The sequence below is a fragment of the Oppia nitens genome, unplaced genomic scaffold, assembly GCF_028296485.1.
Source record: "Oppia nitens isolate AA-2021 unplaced genomic scaffold, nextdenovo-longstitch-racon4-pilon3 scaffold29_pilon_pilon_pilon, whole genome shotgun sequence".
Lineage (NCBI taxonomy): Eukaryota > Metazoa > Arthropoda > Arachnida > Sarcoptiformes > Oppiidae > Oppia > Oppia nitens.
This window is the reverse complement of record NW_026533209.1, coordinates 1075046-1100532: the sequence shown is the minus strand read 5'-3', so window position 1 is coordinate 1100532 and position 25487 is coordinate 1075046. Positions and strand designations below refer to the sequence as shown.

At 24.4% G+C, this 25487-nt stretch overlaps 4 protein-coding genes across 6 annotated transcripts; 3 read left to right on the top strand and 1 right to left on the bottom strand.

The window, feature by feature from the left end:
• Window positions 1–13447: 13447 nt before the first annotated feature.
• Window positions 13448–14610, bottom strand: LOC128954793 (uncharacterized). Its single transcript, XM_054300393.1, has one exon. The coding sequence runs from the start codon at window positions 14497–14499 to the stop codon at window positions 13729–13731; it is 771 nt and encodes a 256-aa protein (XP_054156368.1). The 5' UTR covers window positions 14500–14610; the 3' UTR covers window positions 13448–13728.
• Window positions 14611–16991: 2381 nt separating this feature from the next.
• LOC128954772 (ribosome-releasing factor 2, mitochondrial-like) lies at window positions 16992–19626 on the top strand. The gene is made up of 3 exons (XM_054300371.1): window positions 16992–18471; window positions 18541–18771; window positions 18857–19626. Exons 1-3 carry the CDS (start codon window positions 17143–17145, stop codon window positions 19592–19594), a joined length of 2298 nt encoding a protein of 765 aa, XP_054156346.1. The 5' UTR covers window positions 16992–17142; the 3' UTR covers window positions 19595–19626.
• A 221-nt stretch (window positions 19627–19847) lies between these two features.
• LOC128954759 (protein AMN1 homolog) lies at window positions 19848–20660 on the top strand. Its single transcript, XM_054300354.1, has one exon. The coding sequence runs from the start codon at window positions 19848–19850 to the stop codon at window positions 20658–20660; it is 813 nt and encodes a 270-aa protein (XP_054156329.1).
• A 2580-nt stretch (window positions 20661–23240) lies between these two features.
• On the top strand, window positions 23241–24518 carry LOC128954832 (RWD domain-containing protein 1-like). Of its 3 annotated transcripts, none has more exons than XM_054300433.1 (4): window positions 23241–23411; window positions 23513–23584; window positions 23676–23768; window positions 23826–24518. In XM_054300433.1, the coding sequence occupies exons 2-4, from the start codon at window positions 23515–23517 to the stop codon at window positions 24374–24376; spliced, it is 714 nt and encodes a 237-aa protein (XP_054156408.1). In that variant the 5' UTR covers window positions 23241–23411; window positions 23513–23514; the 3' UTR covers window positions 24377–24518. The 3 variants fall into 3 exon arrangements, with proteins under 3 accessions (XP_054156408.1, XP_054156407.1, XP_054156406.1); XM_054300432.1 differs by having other exon boundaries at window positions 23241–23429; XM_054300431.1 differs by having other exon boundaries at window positions 23241–23584; window positions 23826–24517.
• The last annotated feature ends 969 nt before the right edge of the window (window positions 24519–25487 follow it).

The following is a 25487-nucleotide window of genomic DNA, read 5'->3' as shown; positions in this document are numbered from 1 at the left end:
ATGATTTCAATTAATTCAAACTATAAATATTATATCTCATATTTTTATATACAAAACACTTTTACTAATTAGCGAATATAAATTTAAACAAATTAAATATATTTAAAATATTCAAAAATATTTTTTATTTATTTTTTGATTTGTGAATTGATTGACATAAATATGTAAAATTGAGATTTTGTACGACTTTTATGTAATGCCACGTATTTTTGTTGCCTAAATACACACATTTTGTTGTTGTTGTTGTAAATATACATAAATATATCAAATTTATATTTAATGTTTTGTAAAATATGTTATTTTATATATACAGTATATATCATTATTAAGTATCTCCACTTAGGCATATATTATACTGTATAAATATATTTGTTAAATATAACTATTATATCATATCATTTTTTAAGTAAAACATTATAAATTGTGTTTTCAAACATAAAACATATATTTTCTTTTTCATTTTATAGTTTAAGTAAAGTTTAATCAATTTTTTAGTTAAAAGAAATTACTAAAATGTATTATTATTACTATTAATCTAACAATTAACAATAATTTATTTTCTCCAAATGTATCATTTAACAATTTTGACATTAACTATTATTTATTATTTATATAGTAACAAATTTCTAGAGATAGATAGATAGATAGATAGATAGATAGATAGATAGAGAAAGAGAAAGAGAGAGAGAGAGAGAAAGAGACTGTTAATTGTATTGATTTTTAATTTTTTATAGAAATAACAAAATTAATATTAATGTGAGAAATATGTTACAAAAATTATTACATATATAAATGATAACATTTTGTTTTGCTGTAGTTAATTTAATATAAATCTATAAATAATATGTTAAAAACTAATTTTGTTAGACTAATGCTATACAGTAATATAGAAAATTACTATACTTTTATATACAGTATTACCAGAAAATAACATTAGAAAAATAATGGCTAAAATATTTATTACATTTACTTTAATCTTATCTAAACTATTAAATGTTTTATAGTATATAGATTTATATATTATATCTATTTATTTGACAAATAAACTGTTAATTACTATTTTACTGAATAAATCCATTAGATAGAGGGGATAACAACAACAATAAAAAAATACAATCATTATCAAGTTAGACAAACTCGTTAAATGTTAGGGTTAAATATCAATACATTACACCTATACTTAACTAATGATATTTAATTGACAAATAAAAATAACTAATTTATACTACATGTAAATATTATAGAAATTATTTCACATTAGTTTACTATTATTAATAATTAAAAAAAATCATTACAATAAAAACTACTTTATTAGCAACAAAAATTAAACAATAAATATTTTTAGACACTTTATATCTGTATAATATTGCATAATAAATATATACTGTATATATTTTTGTAATTTTATATATATTGTAATAGTAAATTAATTGTTTCCCATTGTTTTCTTTATATTTGACACATACTATACAATACCACACACTGTGTTGACATGATATTAATTATACTAGCTGATTTATATTTCTATATACATGCACATTATAATATAAAGTACAGTATAACAATATAACTATGCTTTTTTGATGGTTACACTGTATATACAGTATTATACATAATGTACTAGTTATATAATTTATATTACACTGTAGTATTCAATGTATAAGGAGATTATTAGACAATATAAAACTAATTATTTTATACTTGAAAAAAGATTTTTTCATCTAAAAATATAGTAAACTACATAATACTGTATTGGTGTGTATGTAATATATATATAACACACACACACACACAAACATACACATGAATATCGATTTTGTCTTATACTTTACATGAATGCTATTTATACAGTATATACTGTATATTATTATAAAAGTATAATACATTATACTGAATATACTGTATATATAGTGTATAAAACAAAATCTAATAATCTGTATAATATATATATACTGTATATCTAATAATTTATGGACAAACATACCCTTGGATGAGATGCTCGACTCTCTGGAGTTATCAATGATATTGAGTATAGACTGGTATTTGATAGTAATTGTGTTGATTGGGTATCGATTGTATCACCAGATTCTGTGTTTGTTTGTTGTTTCGTTCAAAAGCACATGTGTTTGTGAATATCATATATATATATAAAAAAAAGTAATAATAATAATAATGAAATTAATTGACATTTTTATTAGTTTAATAATAAATAGTGCACATATCAGAGATAATAAAAAGCAAACAAAATAAATTATACAGACTATTATTAGATTATTATTATTATTATTTTTCTATACAGTATAATTGATTACAAAATAAATATATAAAGTATATGAAGTATTTATTATATGTATATCTATAATATTAAAATAGAAAATTAAAACACATAAATTAGATTATAATAATTACCAGTAAAGTGCAATAAAATTATAGCAATTAATAATAATAATGAATAATTAATTGTCATTAATAATAAATTATAAAGATTTTTGCGATTCATATTTCACATTCATTTATCTATATTCAGTTGAATATCATTGGAAAAAAGATTATTAAAAATATATATATATTATATAAGACTCTCAAAAAAATCACTTTCACTAAGCAATTAACAAACACACAATGATTGCTGTCATCGAAAAAAAACTTTAAATTTTAAAAAAGTTTCAGTCATTTATTGGATTAAATGAAAATATTTTTTTTATTTACTTATTAAATAACTGATTTTGTTTTTAGGGTTGAATTTGTTTTTCCCAAAACAAAAAATAATATAGTAGTAGTAGTAGTAATAGTACTAGTAGTATAWAAGTGTACAAACAATTAGTTTGAAATAATTATTATATATTTTTTTCAAATTCAAGTGCTATGTGATTTCGTATTGAAAAAAATTAAATAATAATAATTATTATTATTGTAATTATAATTATAATAAGTGAGCGTCAAGTGATTAAAATAATAATAATAAGTACTGTATATATAGTTTTTTTCTCTCTATCTATATATTATTGTTTATTATTATAGATATTGTATTAAAGCAAACAAATCCTATTATTATATAAAAAAAACTTTTGTTTGTTTTACTGTTTGTTATGTGTATTAAGTTTGGTGTCAAATGGCCAGACAATTATTATTATTCATTTGAAATTACTATTTAATAAAAAAATAATAATTTTCTAGACATTAATTCAAATATTATGAATTAATATTTTCTGTATAAATAATAATAATAATAATAACGGTCATATAAAAATGTGTTACAAAATATCATATAGCCCTGCCATCCAAACAGTAATAGTTAATGAAAATAAAAATAATAATTAGCATTTTTTTTACATTGAAATACAAACAAAAATTTAATTATCACAAAATAATAAAATTAAAATAAATAAATAAATAGAATTTTCTAAATTTTCAGGTGTACTTTTTCACTGAAATATTTCAATGAAAAATAAATTACTATTCAAAATACTATATTTGCATATCTATTCAATAAAATATGACAATAGCTGACACTAAAAGAATTTTTTTGTTAATACAATAGATTTTTTTTTTGAATCCATAAAATTATAATTGTCTACAAAAATACAGTACAGTATAGAGTACACACACACGTGTTTTGAATATTTATTATATACTATATTATTATTATTATTATTGAGTGTCATAGTAGTAATATAATAATAGATGAATTAAAGTATAAATATTTTTTATTTTCTGTAACTAATACTAAAATGTCAAACAWTTATAATATTTATTGCTAWACTAGTTATTTTTTTACTAAATGTAATTTTGATATATATACTAATATTAATTACTAGTATGATATATACCGTACAGTAAATTAAGTATAAATTTTAATATTATATTTTTCAAATAATTGCATTTATTTTTTATGAAAAATAATTAGTTAAATAATGTTTAATATTACATAAAACAAAAAATATTATATTAATTATATCGTTGACATTATTTTAACCCAATCTCTAAATTGATTTCTATCTTATTATGTATATATATATATATAATATATTATTTATTTTATACAGTATATAAAGTCTGAAAATAAAAAACAAAATATATGATATATAAYATATATATATATGATATAGCAATTTATGTTTGACTTAAAATATTAATATTATTCTGTGACCTAAAGGTACACAAAAATAATATTCTTTAGGGAAATGTTTGTGTTTTTTGCTGGACTATCATATAATTTATTGATCCTTATGTTATATATATATATATTTACTGTATATACAGATATATRATTTTGAGGACATATTTTACAACTATTTTTTATTTTTAAAATAATAGAGACATTACTTTCGTGTTTTTTCTTGTAAATTACATTTTAAAAATAGTAAATAAAAGATGAAAAAGTTTTTTTTAACTATAAATCAATATACTGTGAATAACAACAATAATCACATAAACTRTATATACTGTACAATAAATATATTGAATATTTGATGAATTGATGTCATATTTTTCTCATATAATGATTATTTAGATCAATAGGAATTTTTATATAAATGCCGATAAAATGTTTTTACTTTATWTTTATATATAWAAGTATTTTTTTTAAAAGTTGTAATTTGATAAAATATTTTTTATAAATTATTTATTTTAGATTTTTAAAAAATTATTTATAATTTATTACAAATGTTTACACATTATTCTTATCAAATATCAATGTCTTTAAATGTTGTTCACAATGAATGTCATAAATAAAATAAATGACAAAAATATTTTTATTGAAAGCAGTAATATATTACTACTCTATATTAGATAAAATTTTATCAATAATTATAATAAACATAAATTAACACATATTTTACAAGTTTTGTATTTTTGTATATTTTTAAAGATAACTTATAAAAAATAATACAAAATGAAATGCATGTCATCTCTGATTATTTATTTTTTTRTGACTACTGTTCCCAACAACAACAACAATGGTCTGAAACAAACATATTTTGTATGTCTTTATTCAATTTGATATAAAAAATTATTATTATTTTATTATTACAGTAATATCCGTACAAAAGTCAGTATTCTGTATGTAATCAATAAAATATTTGAAATATTTTTTTGTACGACATTTGTCTGTACAGTATTTGTGATAAATAAAAAAATATGAATTTATTTATAAATATGTGATATCACTGATATAGTAATTGTATAATACATTAGTTGATATCAAATTTAAGTATACAATGCTAACAACACACACATAAAGAAAATTATTTATCACCAAAATATRTTTGCATCAAATATTTTAATATTAATAWATATATATATATATATTAAATTTAATCTCAGCTAAGGGAATGTGGTTAACTAAAAATATTTGTTTGAAAATTAATTAAAATTTACTATATTTAATAGCAAAACAATAGGAAAAATTATTTATCAAGAGATTTTTATAAAAATCAATGCATTTTTTTAATTAAACTAATGTTTAGCATATTATTCAACAGTAGTCGGAAGGCTTWTCGGACTTAAACCTAAAGGGAAATGATTATGTGTTTAAATATATGTTGGATTTTATTGGATTTTATATGCGGTACACACGTATAGTGTATACAACTAGTGTTACCAGATTTTATTATAAGTTATACATTTGAATTTTACTATCATATTATATATATCCAACTATCACATATTTAGTAATTTTAAAATGATAATAATCAATAAACTATTTTTATTGATTTTAGAAATAATACATTAGAAAAATAACTAGAAAAATGTTACTAGTACAAAAAAAACACTTAATAAATAGCATAATTTATTTAATATTTAATATAGCAATTAATTTAAACAAAATTTATACTATTTAAACATGTATTTTATYATTGATTCATTACACACACAAAAAATTGTAATTTGTTTTGATTACTATTATTTTATTGCCTTTCATATAAATTGTATTTATTTTTTAAGAAATTAAAGTAAAACTTTGAAATGTGTTAACACTAGTGATAAATACATTATTACAGTATTATACAGTCAGTACTTTTATACAGTATATTGAATTTATATCCGAAAATCAATAATTAGATGTATTTGCCGAACATTATTAACGGTTTAGTTAATAATATAAATAGTTATTACTCTATAAGTTATATATATAAATAGTTATACAGTAAATATCAATACATTTTATTTATTCACATTTACGGTTATGATTGCAATACAAATCCTTATGTGTTGTTATCAATAGTTATTTAAGGCATTTATATTTGTATATAATTTTAGTTAAAATATAATTGCAAATATGTAAATGAATGCATTGCTTAGTTACATAAATAATATTCTGCATTATTTAGTAATAAAAATTTTAATGATTAAAAAAATCTCACTTTTAATTTTAAAACATTTTTTAAAAAAATATTTAAGCCATTAGTGTACTGAAAACTTTTAAAAACATAAAACTTTTATAATTTTATTATTTATGAATATTCTCAATACATAAAACTAAATTTAGTCTAATTATTGTAAATAAATTTTTAAAAATATTTATATAAATATATACATAACAAATGAGAACATTAATTGTTCATGTTGAATATTTTATTAGTTTATTCATAATTAAATAGCTAACTAATTATACATATAATAATTTAATGCATTATACAGTTTATATCTTTTACATGTTTATAATAAAGATATACTACTGATATATAGTATTAAATTATATATATATATATATATAAATATTTATATCACACAATAGTATTAGCAATTATATTGTCTCTCAATTTAATTAATAAATTAAACCGTATATCTAACTAATAAATGGTATGCATAGAAATATAGTTTATAAAAATTTATAATAATTTTAAATGTCAAATATACAAAGTATTATTTGAATTGAAATAATTTATACAAAATTATTATAGTTATTMTTATTATTATATACGATATATTATAATATTTTAAATTTTGAATGTTGATTATCCATCATATAATTGTGAATATGTATTATATAATCTATATTTTAATTTATACACTAACATAAATATAATTAATTTAAATATATAACTTAAAATTAAAGCAAATTATTTTATTTTTCTCTTTATATCATTTATTAATTGTTTACTTTACTATTTATTCATTCACTCACTCACTCACTCACTCACTCTCAGCAATCAATAACTTGAGTTTTGCACAGGTAGTCACAGTATGAGAAGCCAAATGTGAATCACACTCACACTCACACACTTGAAGTCACATACTATATGTTATTAAAATAATTGATTTTTGTATAAAATTTACACAATTTAGTTATTATGAAATATATCTAAAAATGTAATTTGAATTTTTWAAAAATAAATATTTAAATTTCAAAAAATATTTTATACTAAACTATAAATTTTATCAAAAAAATAAATATATACATAAAATAATATTACATATATATGTACATATATATATATATATATATATATATATATATATAAACAATACAAATTAAGTACTGGCAATTAAGATTTTACAAATAAATTATTTTTATAAATTATACTGTATGTAACTAACTATAAAACATAAATTATCTAGTTTATTCTAGTTGTATCTAATATTATAACATACATGCAAAATATTCCGTATATAAGTGTATATTTATAAAATAAAATAATTAATAATAATTTTGTGTTTATAAAAAAATTTTATAAACAAATCATAGTACTGTATAATTGAAATATTTTGAAATAAAACATGTTTTATGCTATAAAATATTTTATTATTTTATGTATAAATAAAATATATGCCACTTTATATATAAATATATAAAATTTATATCTCAAGTACTGTCTACTATTTATATAATATATTAATTTTTAAAATTTTAATATCTTATTTTATATGAATTATAAATTATATTAATATTTATGAACTCTAGAATACAGCTAAACATAGAAAAAAAAATTTAAAAAATATATTTAATTAAAAATTTTATTATACCCATTAATAAATAAAAAATAATAGCATTTTTATTTCCTCTATTGTTTTATGTTAAAAAATATATATGATAAAAAAATAATAATATATATATAATTTTTTTATATTGCTGGTAATATTTATTTCAAAAGTGCATTTATTATATAATATGCAATAAAATATATGAATATATGATTATTTATATATAATTATATATTCATACAGTACCGGTATGTCAATGCATAATAGGTTATATCTATAAATATAATAATAATAATAATAATAATAATAATAATAATAATAATAATAATAATAATAATAATAATAATAATAATAATAATAATAATAATAATAATAATAATAATAATAATAATAATAATATATAATAATATATATATATATATATAATAATAATAATAATAATAATAATAATAATAATAATAATAAATAATAATAATAATAATAATAATAATAATAATAATAATAATAATAATAATAATAATAATAATAATAATAATAATAATAATAATAATAATAATAATAATAATAATAATAATAATAATAATAATAATAATAATAATAATAATAATAATAATAATAATAATAATAATAATAATAATAATAATAATAAAATAATTTAATAATAATAATAATAATAAATAATAATAATAATAATAATAATAATAATAATAATAATAATAATAATAATAATAATAATAATAATAATAATAATAATAATAATAATAATAATAATAATAATAATAATAATAATAATAATAATAATAATAATAATAATAATAATAATAATAATAATAATAATAATAATAATAATAATAATAATAATAATAATAATAATAATAATAATAATAATAATAATAATAATAATAATAATAATAATAATAATAATAATAATAATAATAATAATATATATATAATAATAATAATAATAATAATAATAATAATAATAATAATAATAATAATAATAATAATAATAATAATAATAATAATAATAATAATAATAATAATAATAATAATAATAATAATAATAATAATAATAATAATATAATAATAATAATAATAATAACGATAAAATTTCATATATTATATAAAAATCATATATTCAGTAAGCGGCGTGTTGTATGTGTTTAATGTCATTTATTTGTTAACCCGATAAAACAAAACTATATCTTTATTATCACTATTGATAGCACTGACACACAAACACTATCATATATTATCATCCCTGAGCTCGCAGTTAATGCCCACACCATATCTGCCAATTCCTTTCACAATAAGTGGCGATTCTCTTAAGCAATTCATCTCAAGTGAAAGTAATTTACTTAAAGAAACAAAACGAACAAAAAAATAAAGTAAAAACTAAAAAGCTTTTCATATATAACCAAAATGTAGACAAAAAACTAATTGTGAGTAAAGCCTATAATATTGGTTAAGTAGGGATGAGTAGCAATAATAACAACAACAACAAAAAACAGGGCACAGTTGAAATTTAAGCCCATATACAGTAAATCCATATGTAATATATTAATATAATATGAATAATGGATCAAAAAATATATATATATATATATATATATATATATAGTTTATGATTCTTAACAAATGGGTTGGACACACACACATACACATTATGGTCAGTCATACTWAGCGCACATACACTTTGATGGTAATGGTTGTGGTGGTTGAAAGTGGTATTACCGTAAAATACTATAATATCTAACAAAATGATATATAATTTAATGAAATGTATGTCTGGCGGCCAYAGGAAACACAGTCTAAACACAGAAATTTATTTTTACTTTATTTGTGTGAACACACAAATTACTTTTGAAGTTTTATTTTATTGTATGAAACAAATAATATTGATTTCCTATTCAAAGTATTTTTTTATTTCAACGATACAGTAGTCTACTATAGAGAAATATAATATATATTCAATAGTAATATAATTTTTGTTGTTGTAAAAAATTTCAGTTTCAATAAAATAAAAACATCTTAGTCTACAATTTCATTAAAACCATAAATTATATGTTAAACTTCAAGTTTAATCTAATAATAATAATAATAATAGGAAACTATAATTTGTATTCAAAAGTTAAAATATAGCTTTAAAAATGTTTTTCATAAATCAAATCTGATAAGAAAAKTTTTTTTTCAATAAAAAACTAAAACAATAAATTCAATATATGCTAACTGAGACAAACAATATCATATGATATATATTTTTTTATTTATCTGACAGTGCCTTATGTGACAAAACCGATTGTAATAATCATTTATTATTTGACGTATGTTTTTATGCTGAAAAAATATTTTCAACAATTTTTATGACATTAGCGTAAATTCCAGATATTGTTAATTAAATTACAGGAATTTATAGTACAAAGTATGCACTTTAAACAGATAAATTAGTATTATATTATGTATATGAAAATAAATAAATATTTTATAAGTTATAGATTAGAAATAATTATTTTTTAAGTATATACAATATATACTACAGTATAGTGTAATTATAATTTAATATAAGTTATTAAAATGTTTGTATAAATAATAAAATTAAAATAACAATATATAGTATGTATATATTATATAATGCCTATTGAAATTGCCAGAATATTCTGGTGTGTCTAAGTTATATAATAATTTTAACTATTGTATTATTATAATGCAGTATAAGTATATAAAATTATATTCACTAAAATAAAATAAATTAGTTTAATTTATTGTAAATTTTTTTACAACTATTTGCAATTATTGAAACTTTTTTGTTAGTATAGTATGATTGTGTTTCTACTGTATTTTATACTATTTTTAAGGATATAAATTTATATCTTAATGTTACAGTAGTTGCAAAAAATAACATATTTTTATATTTCCTCTGCGCTGTTATATCGCCGGGAATTTATCCCAAATTAATGTTAGCTCTAATAATAGGAGAAAATCGCTGGAAATATATATATATATATACAGTATATAGTGAATCATATAAACTCATATAAACCACAAAAATCTAATTGATATAAATAGCAAACATAACGGAGACTCGAAAATCCAAATAAATGAATCAATCGTTAGTTTTATTTTTTTTCATTTTAAGTATAAATGTGCTGTTTTTGCAAATAAAAAAATATGAGATTTTTTGTTTATACAATATAATTATATACAGTACAAGTATATATATATATATATATATATTGTATTTATATGTCAAATATTTGTGTAACTATAAAAAAAAACATTTTGTTTATACATATTATTTTTGTTGTTTTTGTTGATAATGTTAACACAAATTATCATTAATTCWTATTATTAGCACAACATTCAGTTTCCAGTGAATACTGTATATTAAATGTATATTTATTTTTTTTTGTAATATTTTAGTCATTTTTATATCATCTTAATAATTATTGAATGTTTTTTTAAAAATGTATTTAATTAGATGGGGTTTTGTAGTGATGTTAATTTTAAAATAAATATAATGTTTTAATTTATTTAGTTTATTTTATAGTTTCTATACTTATATTTTTTTGCTTATGTAATCATAATAAATTTATATATATAGTATATGTATACTAATATATATATATATATATATATATAAGTTAGTATTTTTATATATATATATATATATATATATATATATATATTAATAAAAACACATTAAATAAAACCTAAATACTCGACATAACTATAGCAATGAAATTTAAATGAAAGTAACAAAAATAAAAAACTAACTAAATTATTATGAGTTGTGGTTTAATGTAATGATATAACAAAAAAATTATTTTTTTCTCCTTCAATATAACCATAATTAATAATAAAGYATTTTATAATATTATAATGTATACTAAACAAACAATAATGTTTAATTATATTAATTAAATATATAATTTGGTAAAACAATAAAATAAAAAAATATATATAATGCCGCAATTTATATAATTGACAATCAAAATATTTGAAGTATACCGTAAATAATTATTATCATATAAAATATTTGTTATAATTTATTTATTTGATATAATTATAATTTTCATAACATAACAAACATAATTTATATTTTATAGAAATTTTTCAATTAATATAACTCTTATCGTAATTTATATGTTTATAATTACAGTATATATACATTTGTATTTTATATTATATAATCTTAAATTTGTGGTGACAATAAAAAAATTGATTGCTTTATATATATATGGTTAGACTTAATTATAGCAATAAAATATGATAACAAATAAATTTATATACATATTAATAAAAAAAACCTAACAATAAGTGGAAGAGTTTATTATTATATATTGTATAATAAATAAAAGTTTTACTTAAAAAAATTGACATAAATAGTGCAATTTTATGTGTATTTATATATATATATATATATATTGGTATGYATGCTTATATGTTTATACTGTATGAAAATAACAAGAAAATAAGTCAAAATAATAATTGTATTGTATATACAGAATATAATTTAATAATATATAAAAATTTAAAAATTGTTTTAATAGTAAAGCAGGTTTTAGGATTTTATTTTCATATATATATATATATAAATTTGTTATATTATATATATATATCATAATAGAGAATAAAAATTTTCATGAATAATAAAAATTTAATTTTTTTTAAACATTTCTTTCCCGTTATGTTTTGTTTCAAATCTACAGTATCTACTGTTCAGTGCACCRAAAAAATAAAATAATAAAATTATCTTAAATTAAATTTGTAAAAATTCTGTTTATTTTATATCTAATCTAAAAATGCGATAATCATATTACTATTGAATTACTAGAGGAATAAATTACAAACCAACAAAAAAAAACATTTTTCTTTTAATAATTTTTTTTGTCAAATAAATTATTCAGAGAACCAAAATCTTAAATTAAAAATTAATACCTATTATCAACAAATAGATTTAAAAAATAAATTGTGTTACTCTACTACTAAATTTATATCATCTATAATTTTTTTCTATTATTATTTGAGATTAAAAATAAATTATTAAAGAGTGAGTGATAAAAATATCATGTGTACTGTATGTGTGTGTATTTCATTTAACTATCTATCTATCAATGTATAGTTTTTGAGCCATTTTTTTGTAATTACATTAATTAGTATTTATTTTATAGTAAGCTATATTTTCACAATATAATCACTGTTATCATTGAGAAGAGAGAGAGAGAGAGAGAGAGAGAGAAATTGCGAGTCAAATAAATTAAAACTTAAAATCCATTTCAATAGGCAATCAAAATACTAACAACTAAAAACATTTATATAAATTGATAACAATAATAGTAATGATAATATTAGATAAAGAAAAATTCTCATAAATTAAATTTATATATAAAAAAAAATCTATAAAATTCATATAACATAATGATTATAATAATAAATATATATACATTTATAAATTAATTAAATAGAAAGCAATTTCATATTCAAATAATAATAAAATCAATAATATAGTAATGAACTATAATATTATATATTAATATATAAATCACAAACAAAAAAACAATACAAATATCTATCTGTAATATCATCAGAGCCTATGATTTTGAGCGTTAATTACAAATACAATTATCACCGATGAAATGCCGAAGATATCGGCAAACATACTGATGGCCAGACAATTGCCAGCCAATGATATCTTTGAACATTGTCTTCGCATACGACGCCCCACTCAGACAATAATTTCGCCGACAATTGTCTAACAGTTTCGGTGGTCGGCGTCGCCGCCGCTGTAGTTGTCACCGATAGTCAATCGTCATCTTCGTCATCGCCGGTAACAAATATTTCGTATTCTTCGAGAAAGTTGGCGCCGAACATAGCAAATAGGGCGCCGGCGTATAGTCCCAACGCTATAGTGATGGTCACCTTCAATAGGCCGAACCGGACGCGCGGCGGCTCTTCAAACAGGTCGTCGTCATCGCTGGTAAAATCTGTTGTCGTGTCGCTGCCGGTACTATAGCCGCCGCCACTCGAATCAGTAGCGGTGGCCGTTTGATCGTGTCTTGAGCTGTGGTCACCATCGCTGGTGTCTCGTTGTTCTTCGGGTGGCTGTTGTTGTCGTTGTTTTGTATCTCCAGATGAATATGAAGTCAATCGCCGTTTAATCACATTATCACTAACACTACTACCGGTAATACTATTGTTATTAAAATTATTACTAATGTTTTGCCGAAACCAATTGGCCATCACTTTGTGCCGAAACTTGTGGCTCATTGACACTAAACGCGAGTCCAATTGGTGGCCACTTTGATGATCATAGTCTTTATTATCACATACTGTGGCTGTTGTTGATGTTGTTGTGGCCGCAAATGAGTTGTTGGCGGTGATTGTGTTTGGCCACCAATAGTATGGCCGCGTATGATATGGACAACAACCAGTAGTGATGCTGAACGGCAGTGTTAGCGATGATCGTCGGCAACAACTATGGCCAGCGATGGATGAAACAAACGTCTTAACCACTGTCGGTGCGTGACTTTTGAGACCAATCGCCGGTAAGTTAAGTATTAAATTCAATTGCATTATACGGTCTATTAATATAACTACTAATCAATTGATTTATTAATTTTATTTACTGTAGAAAAAACACATAAATTTTATTATTTTTTATAACAGTTTTAAGGCATTCAATGATAACAAATGATGTGTTTGTTTGTTGTTATTATCAAACAATTAGATATAAATTACAAAAACAAAAACAATTGTTTTCACAATTCATTCATTGATTATTCAAATGTATTGATAAACAAAAACTATTTATTAAAAGTATTTATTAATTAATGATTAAACTTTTTTTTTGTTGATATCTTATTGTGTTATCACTATATATATACTGTAGTGTTGTTGTTAATTATAATAACAAAATACAATTCAAATGATTAAACACACATTTAAAGCACTGATTATATTATTATTATTAAAAATAGGGAGTATTTTAATAAATCATTGAATTTGTTATTTTTTTGTTAAGTTTATTATAATAAGTGTCTATTTGTTTTCTCTCTCCCTCTTTACATAACTACAGGTAATAATAATATTACAGTAAATAATAATAATAATTCAATATAATTAATGTTTGCTATGGGTTTTCTGTCTCCTATTACTGTATATATATATATAATAAAACAGTGACTAAAATATACAGAGAAAGAGAGAGAGAGAGAGAGAGACTATCATTGAGTGCCCAAACAGTAAGACTGTATAATAATAATAATGCACAGTATGTCTGGCAAATGCATTGCTTATACATTGATTGTATGGTTTACTACAGAGTCTGTGTAACTATTTTTAACTAAAAAWAAAATAAAACATTTGCTTACATCACACACACTATAAACATATTTACTGTATTTGCTATTTAGTATTATTATTATTATTATTATTATATTAAATTTCTAATGTATTACTATAGTTTTACTACAATTTAATTTTGTAMAATWTCTTTTTWTTATTATTATCCTTATAATATACAGTGATTAGTATTAAAWTTATACTAATAGTATAACTAAGTTGTTTTATTATCAGCAATAAATTTAATAATAATAATAATTAATAATTTTATCATACAATATGTTTGTGTATGCAATAACTCCCACTATTAATATCATATAAAGTAAAACAAAAATATTTAAACTAATATAATAGTAATATTARAGAAAAAATAAAATAAAATTTATCGTATGCTTAATTTATTATTAAATTTTTAATTAATTCTATACCAGGATATAAAAATTTTTTTTATTTCCCACTAGTATTACAATTGTTATTATTATAAATAAAATATTAATACCTGTAAATAAATCATTTAGATTATTATTACAATTGTTACTAAACTAATGGTGCATGGTTATATTCTAATATATTTATTTATACATTACATATACAGTATATGATAAAATAAATTCAGATTTATTATGTATATTAAATAGCACTCAAATATATTAAATAATATTTCTAAATAATAATATTATTATTACTGAATATCAAGCAAAATAAAAATAAAGTTACTGAAAACTTTCATTTCCGATTAAATTATTATTATTTTATCACAATTTATATATAGTTTTATATTTTTTTGGCCCAACATTGCCGTCTCGTGTGTCACACATTATCTATAAATTATATATTGATATAACATTTTATGTTAAAAAAAATATTTTATATTAAATATCATAACATACCTGAGATATACCTGTATARTGAAAAATACAGGTAGAGTGAGAGACMCTACACTTTAGCGCTTAGTTAGCTAAAACATACCTGTATTCAAAAATAAAATTTAAYTTATTTTTATTAATTTATAATATCAGTAAATATATAGTTCAATATTAATAGATGGCAATAGTTTACTTGAAATGTGTGTTTGAATTAAATTTAATATTAATATCAATACTGTATATAAAAATTCTGTAATAAAAAAGTTTCCCAAAAAAAAATGTGTGAATGTATTGCAAGTAAACATTTGTTTGTACTGTATATACAGTACTGTATAAACACTGCATTGTTTTGGTTTGTCAATTGTGTGTTACATCAATGGTAATCACTTGAATGGCTATTATTATTATTATTATCACAATTAATGACAATTAAGACATAGATTTTATAATAAGATAGTCAATTAATTTTGTTTATAAAATGGTCCATGGTCCAATCATATGATTTAAATTATAATTTCATGTGTTGTTGTTGTTGACCCAGATTTTTGTTTGTCTAACATTTTAGCCAACAATTATCACCTAAAATTTGATCCCATTGCCTACSAAAATAAACAAGTAAGTATCCAAATAGGATCCAGCTGATCCAATTTGTTTTTTTTGTGTGTGTATGTAATTACTATTAAGTTAATGATAATATTATCGTCACAACAAAAAAATAAATGATAACTAATTGAATGTCTATTTTGTTATTGAATCCAAACATTAAATCAATGGTTAAAAAACTATATATATATATATATATCATATATGAGATAATTGTTTTTTGTTTTAATTGATCCGCTAATCAGCTATTGTGTCCACACGTTTATTATTATTACGGTATTATTTTCATTTATYAAATGACCACTGAATTRTCAAATCACAAGCTATTTGTTCCCGTTTTTTATACAAATATTTAACAACAAAATAAAAGGATTCATTTGTTAACCACCGATGATWGTCAACAACAATGATAATTAAGACATTGTTATTATTGACACCAAACGCCAAGTTGTACACAATTTGTACCCGACATGTGGTCAAACGTTTTTATTGGTTATCGCATCGGTTGTCCGCTACCATCGACTGGCGTAATATCAGTGGCGACCGTAGGGCTACTACCGTTGGCGGCGGAGGTGATCTCAAAAACACACGTAATGTCGGTATAATAGCGCATATCGACGCGGGAAAGACCACAACGACAGARCGTATGCTCTACTACTCGGGCGAAACGGATATTATGGGTGAAGTGCACGACGGCGACACTGTTACCGATTATTTGCCACAAGAGCGGGAACGCGGTATCACCATTACGTCGGCGTCGATCACGTTTGACTGGCGCCGACATCGGATCAATTTGATTGATACGCCCGGTCATGTGGACTTTACGGTCGAAGTRGAGCGTTCACTTAGCGTACTGGACGGTGCGGTCACTATATTGGACGCATCGGCCGGTGTTGAAGCTCAGACATTYACGGTCTGGTCGCAGGCCAATCGCTACAGCATTCCTCGGCTCATATATTTGAATAAAATGGACAAATCCGCCGCCCGACTGGACAGCTGTCTGCACAGTATAGATCATAAACTTGGCGCCAAAACTCTGCCGATTCATATGCCGTTAGGTGCGGGCAAAGAGTTCAACGGTATCGTCGATTTGGTGACAATGGAACGGCACTTATGGCCTGATAATGGCACCGAAGGTAAAGTGTTTGACACAACACAACTGCATACCGGTGATGAACACTTTGCAGAAGCGCAATGTCTACGAGATGAACTGATCGGTGCGATTAGCGATCTGGATGAACAGTTATCCGAAGARATACTGGTGGCCAACAAAGTTGAGGACATAAGCGCTCAATCGGTTCAAAACGCACTGAGACGGGTGACCATTAAACAGTTGGCTTTTCCCGTACTGTGCGGCAGTTCCTATCGTAATGTCGGCGTTCAACTSTTGYTGAACTCGATGTGCCGATACTTACCCAGTCCTCTTGARAAARTACGGCCATTGCAAGCSTTATACGCGGGACAGTTGTGTGCGTTCGCCTTTAAGATCATATTTGACAAACGATTAGGTTGTCTAACRTTTTTGCGCCTATACTCGGGTGACCTGAAGAGCACCCAATCATTGTTTAACATGAATCGCGATAAATCGGAAAAAATTCATAAGCTATACATGGCTTTTGCCGATGACTTTCGCGAAGTAACGCACATAGGATTCGGTAATATTGCTGTCGTTACGGGACTCACGAATACCATAACTGGCGACACATTAGTATCGTCGCAAACAGTGGCCAATGAGGTAAGTCTTTTTTGAAATAACTATTATTATGTATCAAAAGATTTATTTTTTTTGGTTTTGCCGTTTCAGGTCAAACGTAAATACGAGAAAAATGAATCAAATTTAGAGCCAATRTTTGGTGGAATTTCGGTACCCGAACCAGTCTTCTAYTGTTCCATTGAAGCGCCATCATTGTCCAAATTAAATGCTATGGAACTAGCATTGGATAATTTGCAACGTGAAGATCCGTCATTTAAAGTGACCACCGATAAGGATTCGGGACAGACTGTTATCAAAGGAATGGGCGAATTGCATATTGAGGTAATGTAATATTACTGTAGTTATAATCAGTAATTTTTTTTGTGATCAATTATCTAATTGTTGAATATTGTTGTTATCATAATAGGTTATTAAAGATCGTATACTAAAAGAGTATGGAGTGGACACATATCTCGGTCCTCTACAGGTGTCGTATAGGGAGACAATAGTCGACGCGGCCATTGATACTTTAGAAGTAAGCAAAGCGGTCGGTGGAAATAAGAATCGCATAAAGATTACATTGCAATTGCGTCCCAAGTCGATGAAGAAACAGTCGGACGACACCAATAAGTTGATTCGAGTTGTGGTCACTCAGGATAACGATTTGGGAAAACTACGGACTGACCATTTAAAGGCAATTGAAACCGGTGTCCGCAATGCACTGGAATTTGGTCCGCTATTGTCTTTTCCAGTGGTCGATGTGTTTGTCGATTTGCTGGGATTTGAGACAACTTCTCGTACAACACTACCGTTTATTACCGCAACTGCCGGCCAATGTATTGCCAATTGTCTACATAAAGCTAGTCCACAATTATTGGAGCCTTATATGGTTCTCGAGATTACAACACCCGAACAGTATATCGGCTCAATTATTAGCGATTTATCTACACGTCGGTCACAAATCGGCGACATTACCGTCAAAAGTGATCTCCGAGTCATCAATGCTGTGACACCACTGTCCGAATTAGTCAATTATTCGACATTTGTACGGACACTGACCTCGGGAACGGCCAGTTTTTCTATGCATTTTGAGTCCTATCATCACATGAATGAAGCCGATCAACACAAAGCCATTCAAAAGGCATCAGGCGTTGCCATCAATTGATTGGCAAAAAATGTATTTTCGCTTAATTTCTTCAAAATTACCATCTCTTCATACAATGTGTTCAAACAAAATAGACATTTTTTAATTAGTTGTTATTTATTATGTTTTTTATTAATTAATTATAAATTAAATCATAAATTAATATAATAGTCATTATTTAATTCTAAATTGTCATATTATTTTACCATATATTATAAAATTATTTTTAATAAAATTGATTATTACTTTAAATAGATATCTTGTGTGTAAATCAATGGAACCGATAGCTCAACAGCCGTCATCGCTTCTGGAGATGACTTTCTCTGTGGTGATCAACATATGCGCCAAATGTGACGCCAAACGGCGACTCTATGAATGGCAAAAGTTTTGGCAAATGATAAGTGAATTGCCGGCAACATTGAAGGCCCGACTCATCCAATCGTTAGGCCGTTTGCATCTATTGAGCGACGAAAATATGGGTTACCTTATCAACAATGAATTACACGAACTTAGTCTAAATGATTGTCTCAAAAGTGATTTCACTGTCAATTTAATCCGACGCCACTGTCGCAATCGGCTCCGGTATCTGGATTTAGGTGCCCGTATACCCAACTATAACATGATATCGGCGCAGGCATTGGAGCCACTGTTCACTGTTTGCTATAATCTAGAAGAGCTCAGACTAAACAATTGTATAGAAGTTAACGACATAGTTGTAGACAGTATTGTACATAATTGTCCACAACTTCATGTATTACAGCTGTCCGGCTGTCTGTGTATTACCGATCGGGCGGTCAAATCAATTGCCGACAGTTGCCGTTCGCTGGTCAGTCTAGATCTGAGCCGAACGCCCATCTCTGATGACGGTCTCTGCTATTTTGCATCGGGCGGTGTCTGCGCCAAACAGATACGGGAACTGCTGGTCAAAGAATGTTCGTACGTGACTACCACTAGTGTTCACCAATTGCTACGGTCGTGTCCATCGATGACCATTTTCCGATTTGACGGAACCCGGGCCACAATGGAATCATTTTATCAGATCATTACCCGACCTAATCATATCATGTTTAATATACCATTTAATTGAGAATATTTTTTGTATAATTATTTTATTTTTAACTTATTATATATCAAATAATTATTTTTAATTTTATTAATGAACTCTTGTTTTTTTTCGTTTAAATAATTGACTCATTTTTAATTATATACAATAAAAATAATAATTTTTGTTTTAACAATTGACATCATAATTGAATAAACATTTTTTCATACAAAAAGTTAATTGAAATAATTATTTATTTATTTTAATGATTACATAATACAGTTAGACAGCAAATAGTTATATTTATAATTATTATAGATAATAATAATAATAATTAATATGATAAATTTTTTAAAAATATATATATATTTAACTGTATATACTGTATATAACAAACTTATTAATAATTTTCAGGTAAATCTGCGATTTCAAAAATGTTATTTTAATTTATGGCAAATGCAATGTAAAAATATATCAATATATAAATATCTATTATGTTTTTTTTGTTTATGTAAATGACAATATAAAAAACATTTTCAGAAAATTAATTAATAATAATAATAATGACAAATCATTTCAAGTGATTCATAGGATTGGTATTATCTGGTAATCCATTCTTTCAATCACGAGTTGATGGCTTCAATAATCTGCGACAATGTCATCATACCGGTCGAACTGCTGCTCGGCGACCAATTACTAGCGTTCAAACGGGACGCTCCGAGACCCGAATCGGTGCCCACAGCTCTCGAATATCTTACCGACTCATTCATCAACTGATTGTTCGGCATTTGAGAAACCATAAGATCAAAGTCATCGTCGTCATCGAAACCATCGTCACATTCATTGCTCACATCGACAACATTTTGATCCGCTTGGGGCTCATCAGCGGATACATCTATACGAACAGGTATTTCCATTTGCGATAACATCTCATCCAATGAGTCGTCTAATTCTTCCTCTTTATTGTTGCTGTCATTGAATTCTTCATCATTGAAGTCTTCGGAATCCAGTGTTAGTTGTAGAGAACTGTCTTTAGCCGTAGAAACCACTCCACTATTGTTTGGTGTCTTATTTTCAAGACATGTGTCCATTACTTTTGGACAACTATTTGTTATTTGTTTGATCTGTTGGGTACTAATCATATCAATGTCATCGTCATTAAGTATTTCGTCGTCAAACTCTTCGCTATTATTAAGTATTTCTTTATTCTTCACCGTTAGTTGATTACAATTATTCATATTTCTGTTATCACTGTTAACAGCAATAACACTGCCATTGTTAACAAAACTCTTGACGATAGGTTTAATTGGATTAATCCTATTCATCAGTAAATGTTGATTACTGGTCGACGGAACCGTTTGCTCAATGTTTTGATTATCAAAGTCTAAATCATCATTATTTTCTTCATAATCGTCGTCATCGTCATCCTCAACGTCTTGAATGGCTTTAAATTCTGCCCACAATTCAAATGGATTGTCATCAGTGGATAAACGATTAGTTACATCTGGTCTATCTTTTAACAAATGTTGATAATCAATATCTACACAATCATCGGCTTCACCATAAGTAATCAATTGTTCATCGACTGTTGCGATGTTTGTGGTAACAGTTGACACATTGTTTTTGGCCAATTGGCTGTCGCCAGAGGTCTTAAGCCGTGTGTATCGATGAATTCGTGGCGATGGCGACAATCGTTTACAGGCGGGAAAATAATTGGGCAAATCATGCGTTTCTTTGGCAACACCTGCAGCACTACTACTACTACTAATGCAGTTACTAGTTGTTGCTCTTAACGGCGATTTAGCCGATCCATCGACAAGTGGCGGACGATTACGATGGCGTCGGACGGCATGCGTTTTCGGAGTGATATCTTCAGTGATCTCTTTAGATGCTGTTGATGTCGTTGTTGTCGATGATCTGCTCTTTCGCTTAGCACTTGTTGTCGATGATCTTCTGGCCATAACTACTGTTGTCCACAATCGTGTCCGTCAACTACGATGACAACGACAACGACAGTATTGGCCCTGAAATGTGCGCCAAAATACAGACACAAACAACAAGTATGTCTTCACGTCTGCACTTTATGAATGCTATCTGCGATACCAAAAGTTACTATTAATTATTAATCTTTTAATGACTAAACAGTTAATAATCCTCTGTCTTAAGTGTTTGTGATTATCACCAAAAAAAAGTGATAATCAAATGATAACAATAACAACAATACAAATCATATGAATGGTTAACAACACAAACATAAAGATAACAACAAAAGTGCTATAAATTCATATGAATTAAACAATACTAATCGCTGATTGGCTAATGGACTGGTCACGTGTTGTCTTTACTTAACTGTAAAAGTATTTAAATGCAAATGTAATACTGCAATAAATAAACATCAATAACGTATATTTAAACTACTTTATTATTTGGTCCCCCCATCCATAGCTTTATACACAATTAAATTAAATTAGATATATTTACTAAACGTTATTTATTACCATAACAAGTGTCAAATGTATTATCTTTTTATATTATAATAATTATTTTTGTAGACACATTGTATACAAAAACATATAGTTAGTTGTCTATAATATTTGTACAAATAGTGTATTTTTTTTATACTACAGTCTATTGGTTTTACACGTGTTTACAATAAAATCAATCATTCATTCATTCATTCATTCAATTAAGTCATTCATTGAATAAGTTGTTTACGTAAAGACCTGTTGTTGTTGTAGTAGTGGTTAAAGACATCTGAGATCAGCTCATCTGAAGACTTTCAGTGCCGGCGGCGATGTATTACTGCTTTTAATAGTTAATAACAATTATCATATCATTAGACCACAAGACATATCATATGTGTTTTTTTTATGAATCATTTATTTGATTGATTTAAGAAATGGATTACTTGGAGGAACAGACCAACGAATTGGAGGCTCTGGAGGCCATCTATTCAAACGAATTAACAGGTAATTTGAAGACTTAATTGATATATTGAAGAATAGTTTAGTTGATTGATGAAACTAATTATTTGATTTTTGATTTATTTTTCTTTAAAAGTGGTTAAACGAAAACCTCATCCGATATTCACTATTGCCATCAAATCGGATCCGCAGAAGAATGACGACGAAGACAATCAATCAGATACTATATGTATGTCTTGAGTGTTGTTGTTGTTTGCCATCAAATAATAAATTTATTGATCTGTAGATGAAATAGAAGTTCAGTTTAAGCTAACCGACACATATCCCGATTCTTTGCCGGTCATCGAAGTGACCGAATCGGACAATTTGACTGATTTTGATGAACAAGAACTATTGGAACTGTTGGAGAGGGAGGCCAACGACAGTCTCGGTATGGTTATGATCTATACGCTGGTATCGGTGGCTATCGATTGGATTAATCGTAAATCCGATGAAAAGTATAACGAACTGAAAGAACTGTTGGCCCGAAAGCGTCGAGAAGAAGAAGAAGCGGAACACAAGAAATTCGACGGAACACAGGTTACGGTCGAGACGTTTATGGTTTGGAAGAAACAGTTTGACGAAGAAATGCAACTCTTGGACAAAGAGTTGAAAACGAAACAAGAATTGGCCAAAAAACTGACCGGAAAACAGTTGTTTGAGACAAACAAATCTCTGTTCGAGAGTGACCTACAGTTTCTCGATGATACCGATCAGGACATCGATACGGATATCAAAGTCGATGAAAGTCTGTTCCAGAATATGGATGACCTGGAAATCGATGAAGACTTGGAATAATATTTATTAAGAATTTTGTATTAGTTAATGAATGAGTGGGTGAGTGAGTGTGTATTAGAGAGATTTATTATACAAATTATTATACATAGATTTTTTAATGTAATGTAATGTTTATGATAAACATATATATTATTTGTTGTACAATCAATCACTTATATAAACTTTTAATTTGTTTAATAATTATTAATTTATTTAATAATAAAAATAATAATAAATTTTTCCAATTATATGATTTTTCTTAATTGATTCAATTTTTATGACATTACGGTAATCGAAATTATTGGTCATTTGATTAACAAATAAAACAATCACCATTTTCATTGAATCTTCAAATTTTCATGTATCGACTATTTGGCCAATAATTTTTTGATTCATATGAAATCGTTGAACAAATTGCGAGTTTAAAGGAATGAACGAATGGTGTGACTGGAAATTGTTGGCCACAAATCTGGTAGTAAAATGTCGGCTAATGTCAGGCCAAAAGTCGTTGACCATTGAGTTTATACGTAGTGAAGAGCGATACAAATTCATTGAGACTATCGCTGGACTGTTCAATGAATTAATGCCAAAAAAATCTGATTATTAAATGAATATTTAATACTAAAATGAAAATATAATAAAATTATTGATTTCATTATTATTTGATTTGATTTTTTTTTTGGAAATTATTTTTGTTTCGTTTTTAAATTCGTAAAATTTAAAATTGTTTTGTTTTATATAATTATTTTTTAGAATTAATGAGAAGATAATTATATTACTGTATCTATACTTTTAAAAATAATATATATTTTTGTTGTTTGTTTGTTTGAATTCATTAGTTATTGAATATTTTATTCAAACTTTTTTTTTAATAGAAATAAATTATTTCTATTATTTATTTATTTAATATTTGGATATAATTGATTGCAAACTTATTAAATATAAAACAAATATTTATTTATTTTATTTTGTATTTATGTAATCGTAATAATATTGTATAAAATTTATAATCATTAACTATTAGTTTCATCAAAAACTTTACAACAAAAAAGTAATAATAAAGAGATWAAAAAAATATGTTTAAATAAATTTAACTGAACTGTACATTGAATTAGTGAATAATCTAATTATT

Excerpts from the sequence above, each read along its gene's own strand:
- LOC128954832 (XM_054300433.1), top strand. The coding sequence starts at position 23,515 with ATGGATTACTTGGAGGAACAGACCAACGAATTGGAGGCTCTGGAGGCC. Across the intron at positions 23,585-23,675 it reads CTATTCAAACGAATTAACAG|TGGTTAAACGAAAACCTCAT; the intron begins GTAATTTGAAGA and ends TTTCTTTAAAAG. Across the intron at positions 23,769-23,825 it reads CAATCAATCAGATACTATAT|ATGAAATAGAAGTTCAGTTT; the intron begins GTATGTCTTGAG and ends ATTGATCTGTAG.
- LOC128954759 (XM_054300354.1), top strand. The coding sequence starts at position 19,848 with ATGGAACCGATAGCTCAACAGCCGTCATCGCTTCTGGAGATGACTTTC.
- LOC128954793 (XM_054300393.1), bottom strand. The coding sequence starts at position 14,499 with ATGCAATTGAATTTAATACTTAACTTACCGGCGATTGGTCTCAAAAGT.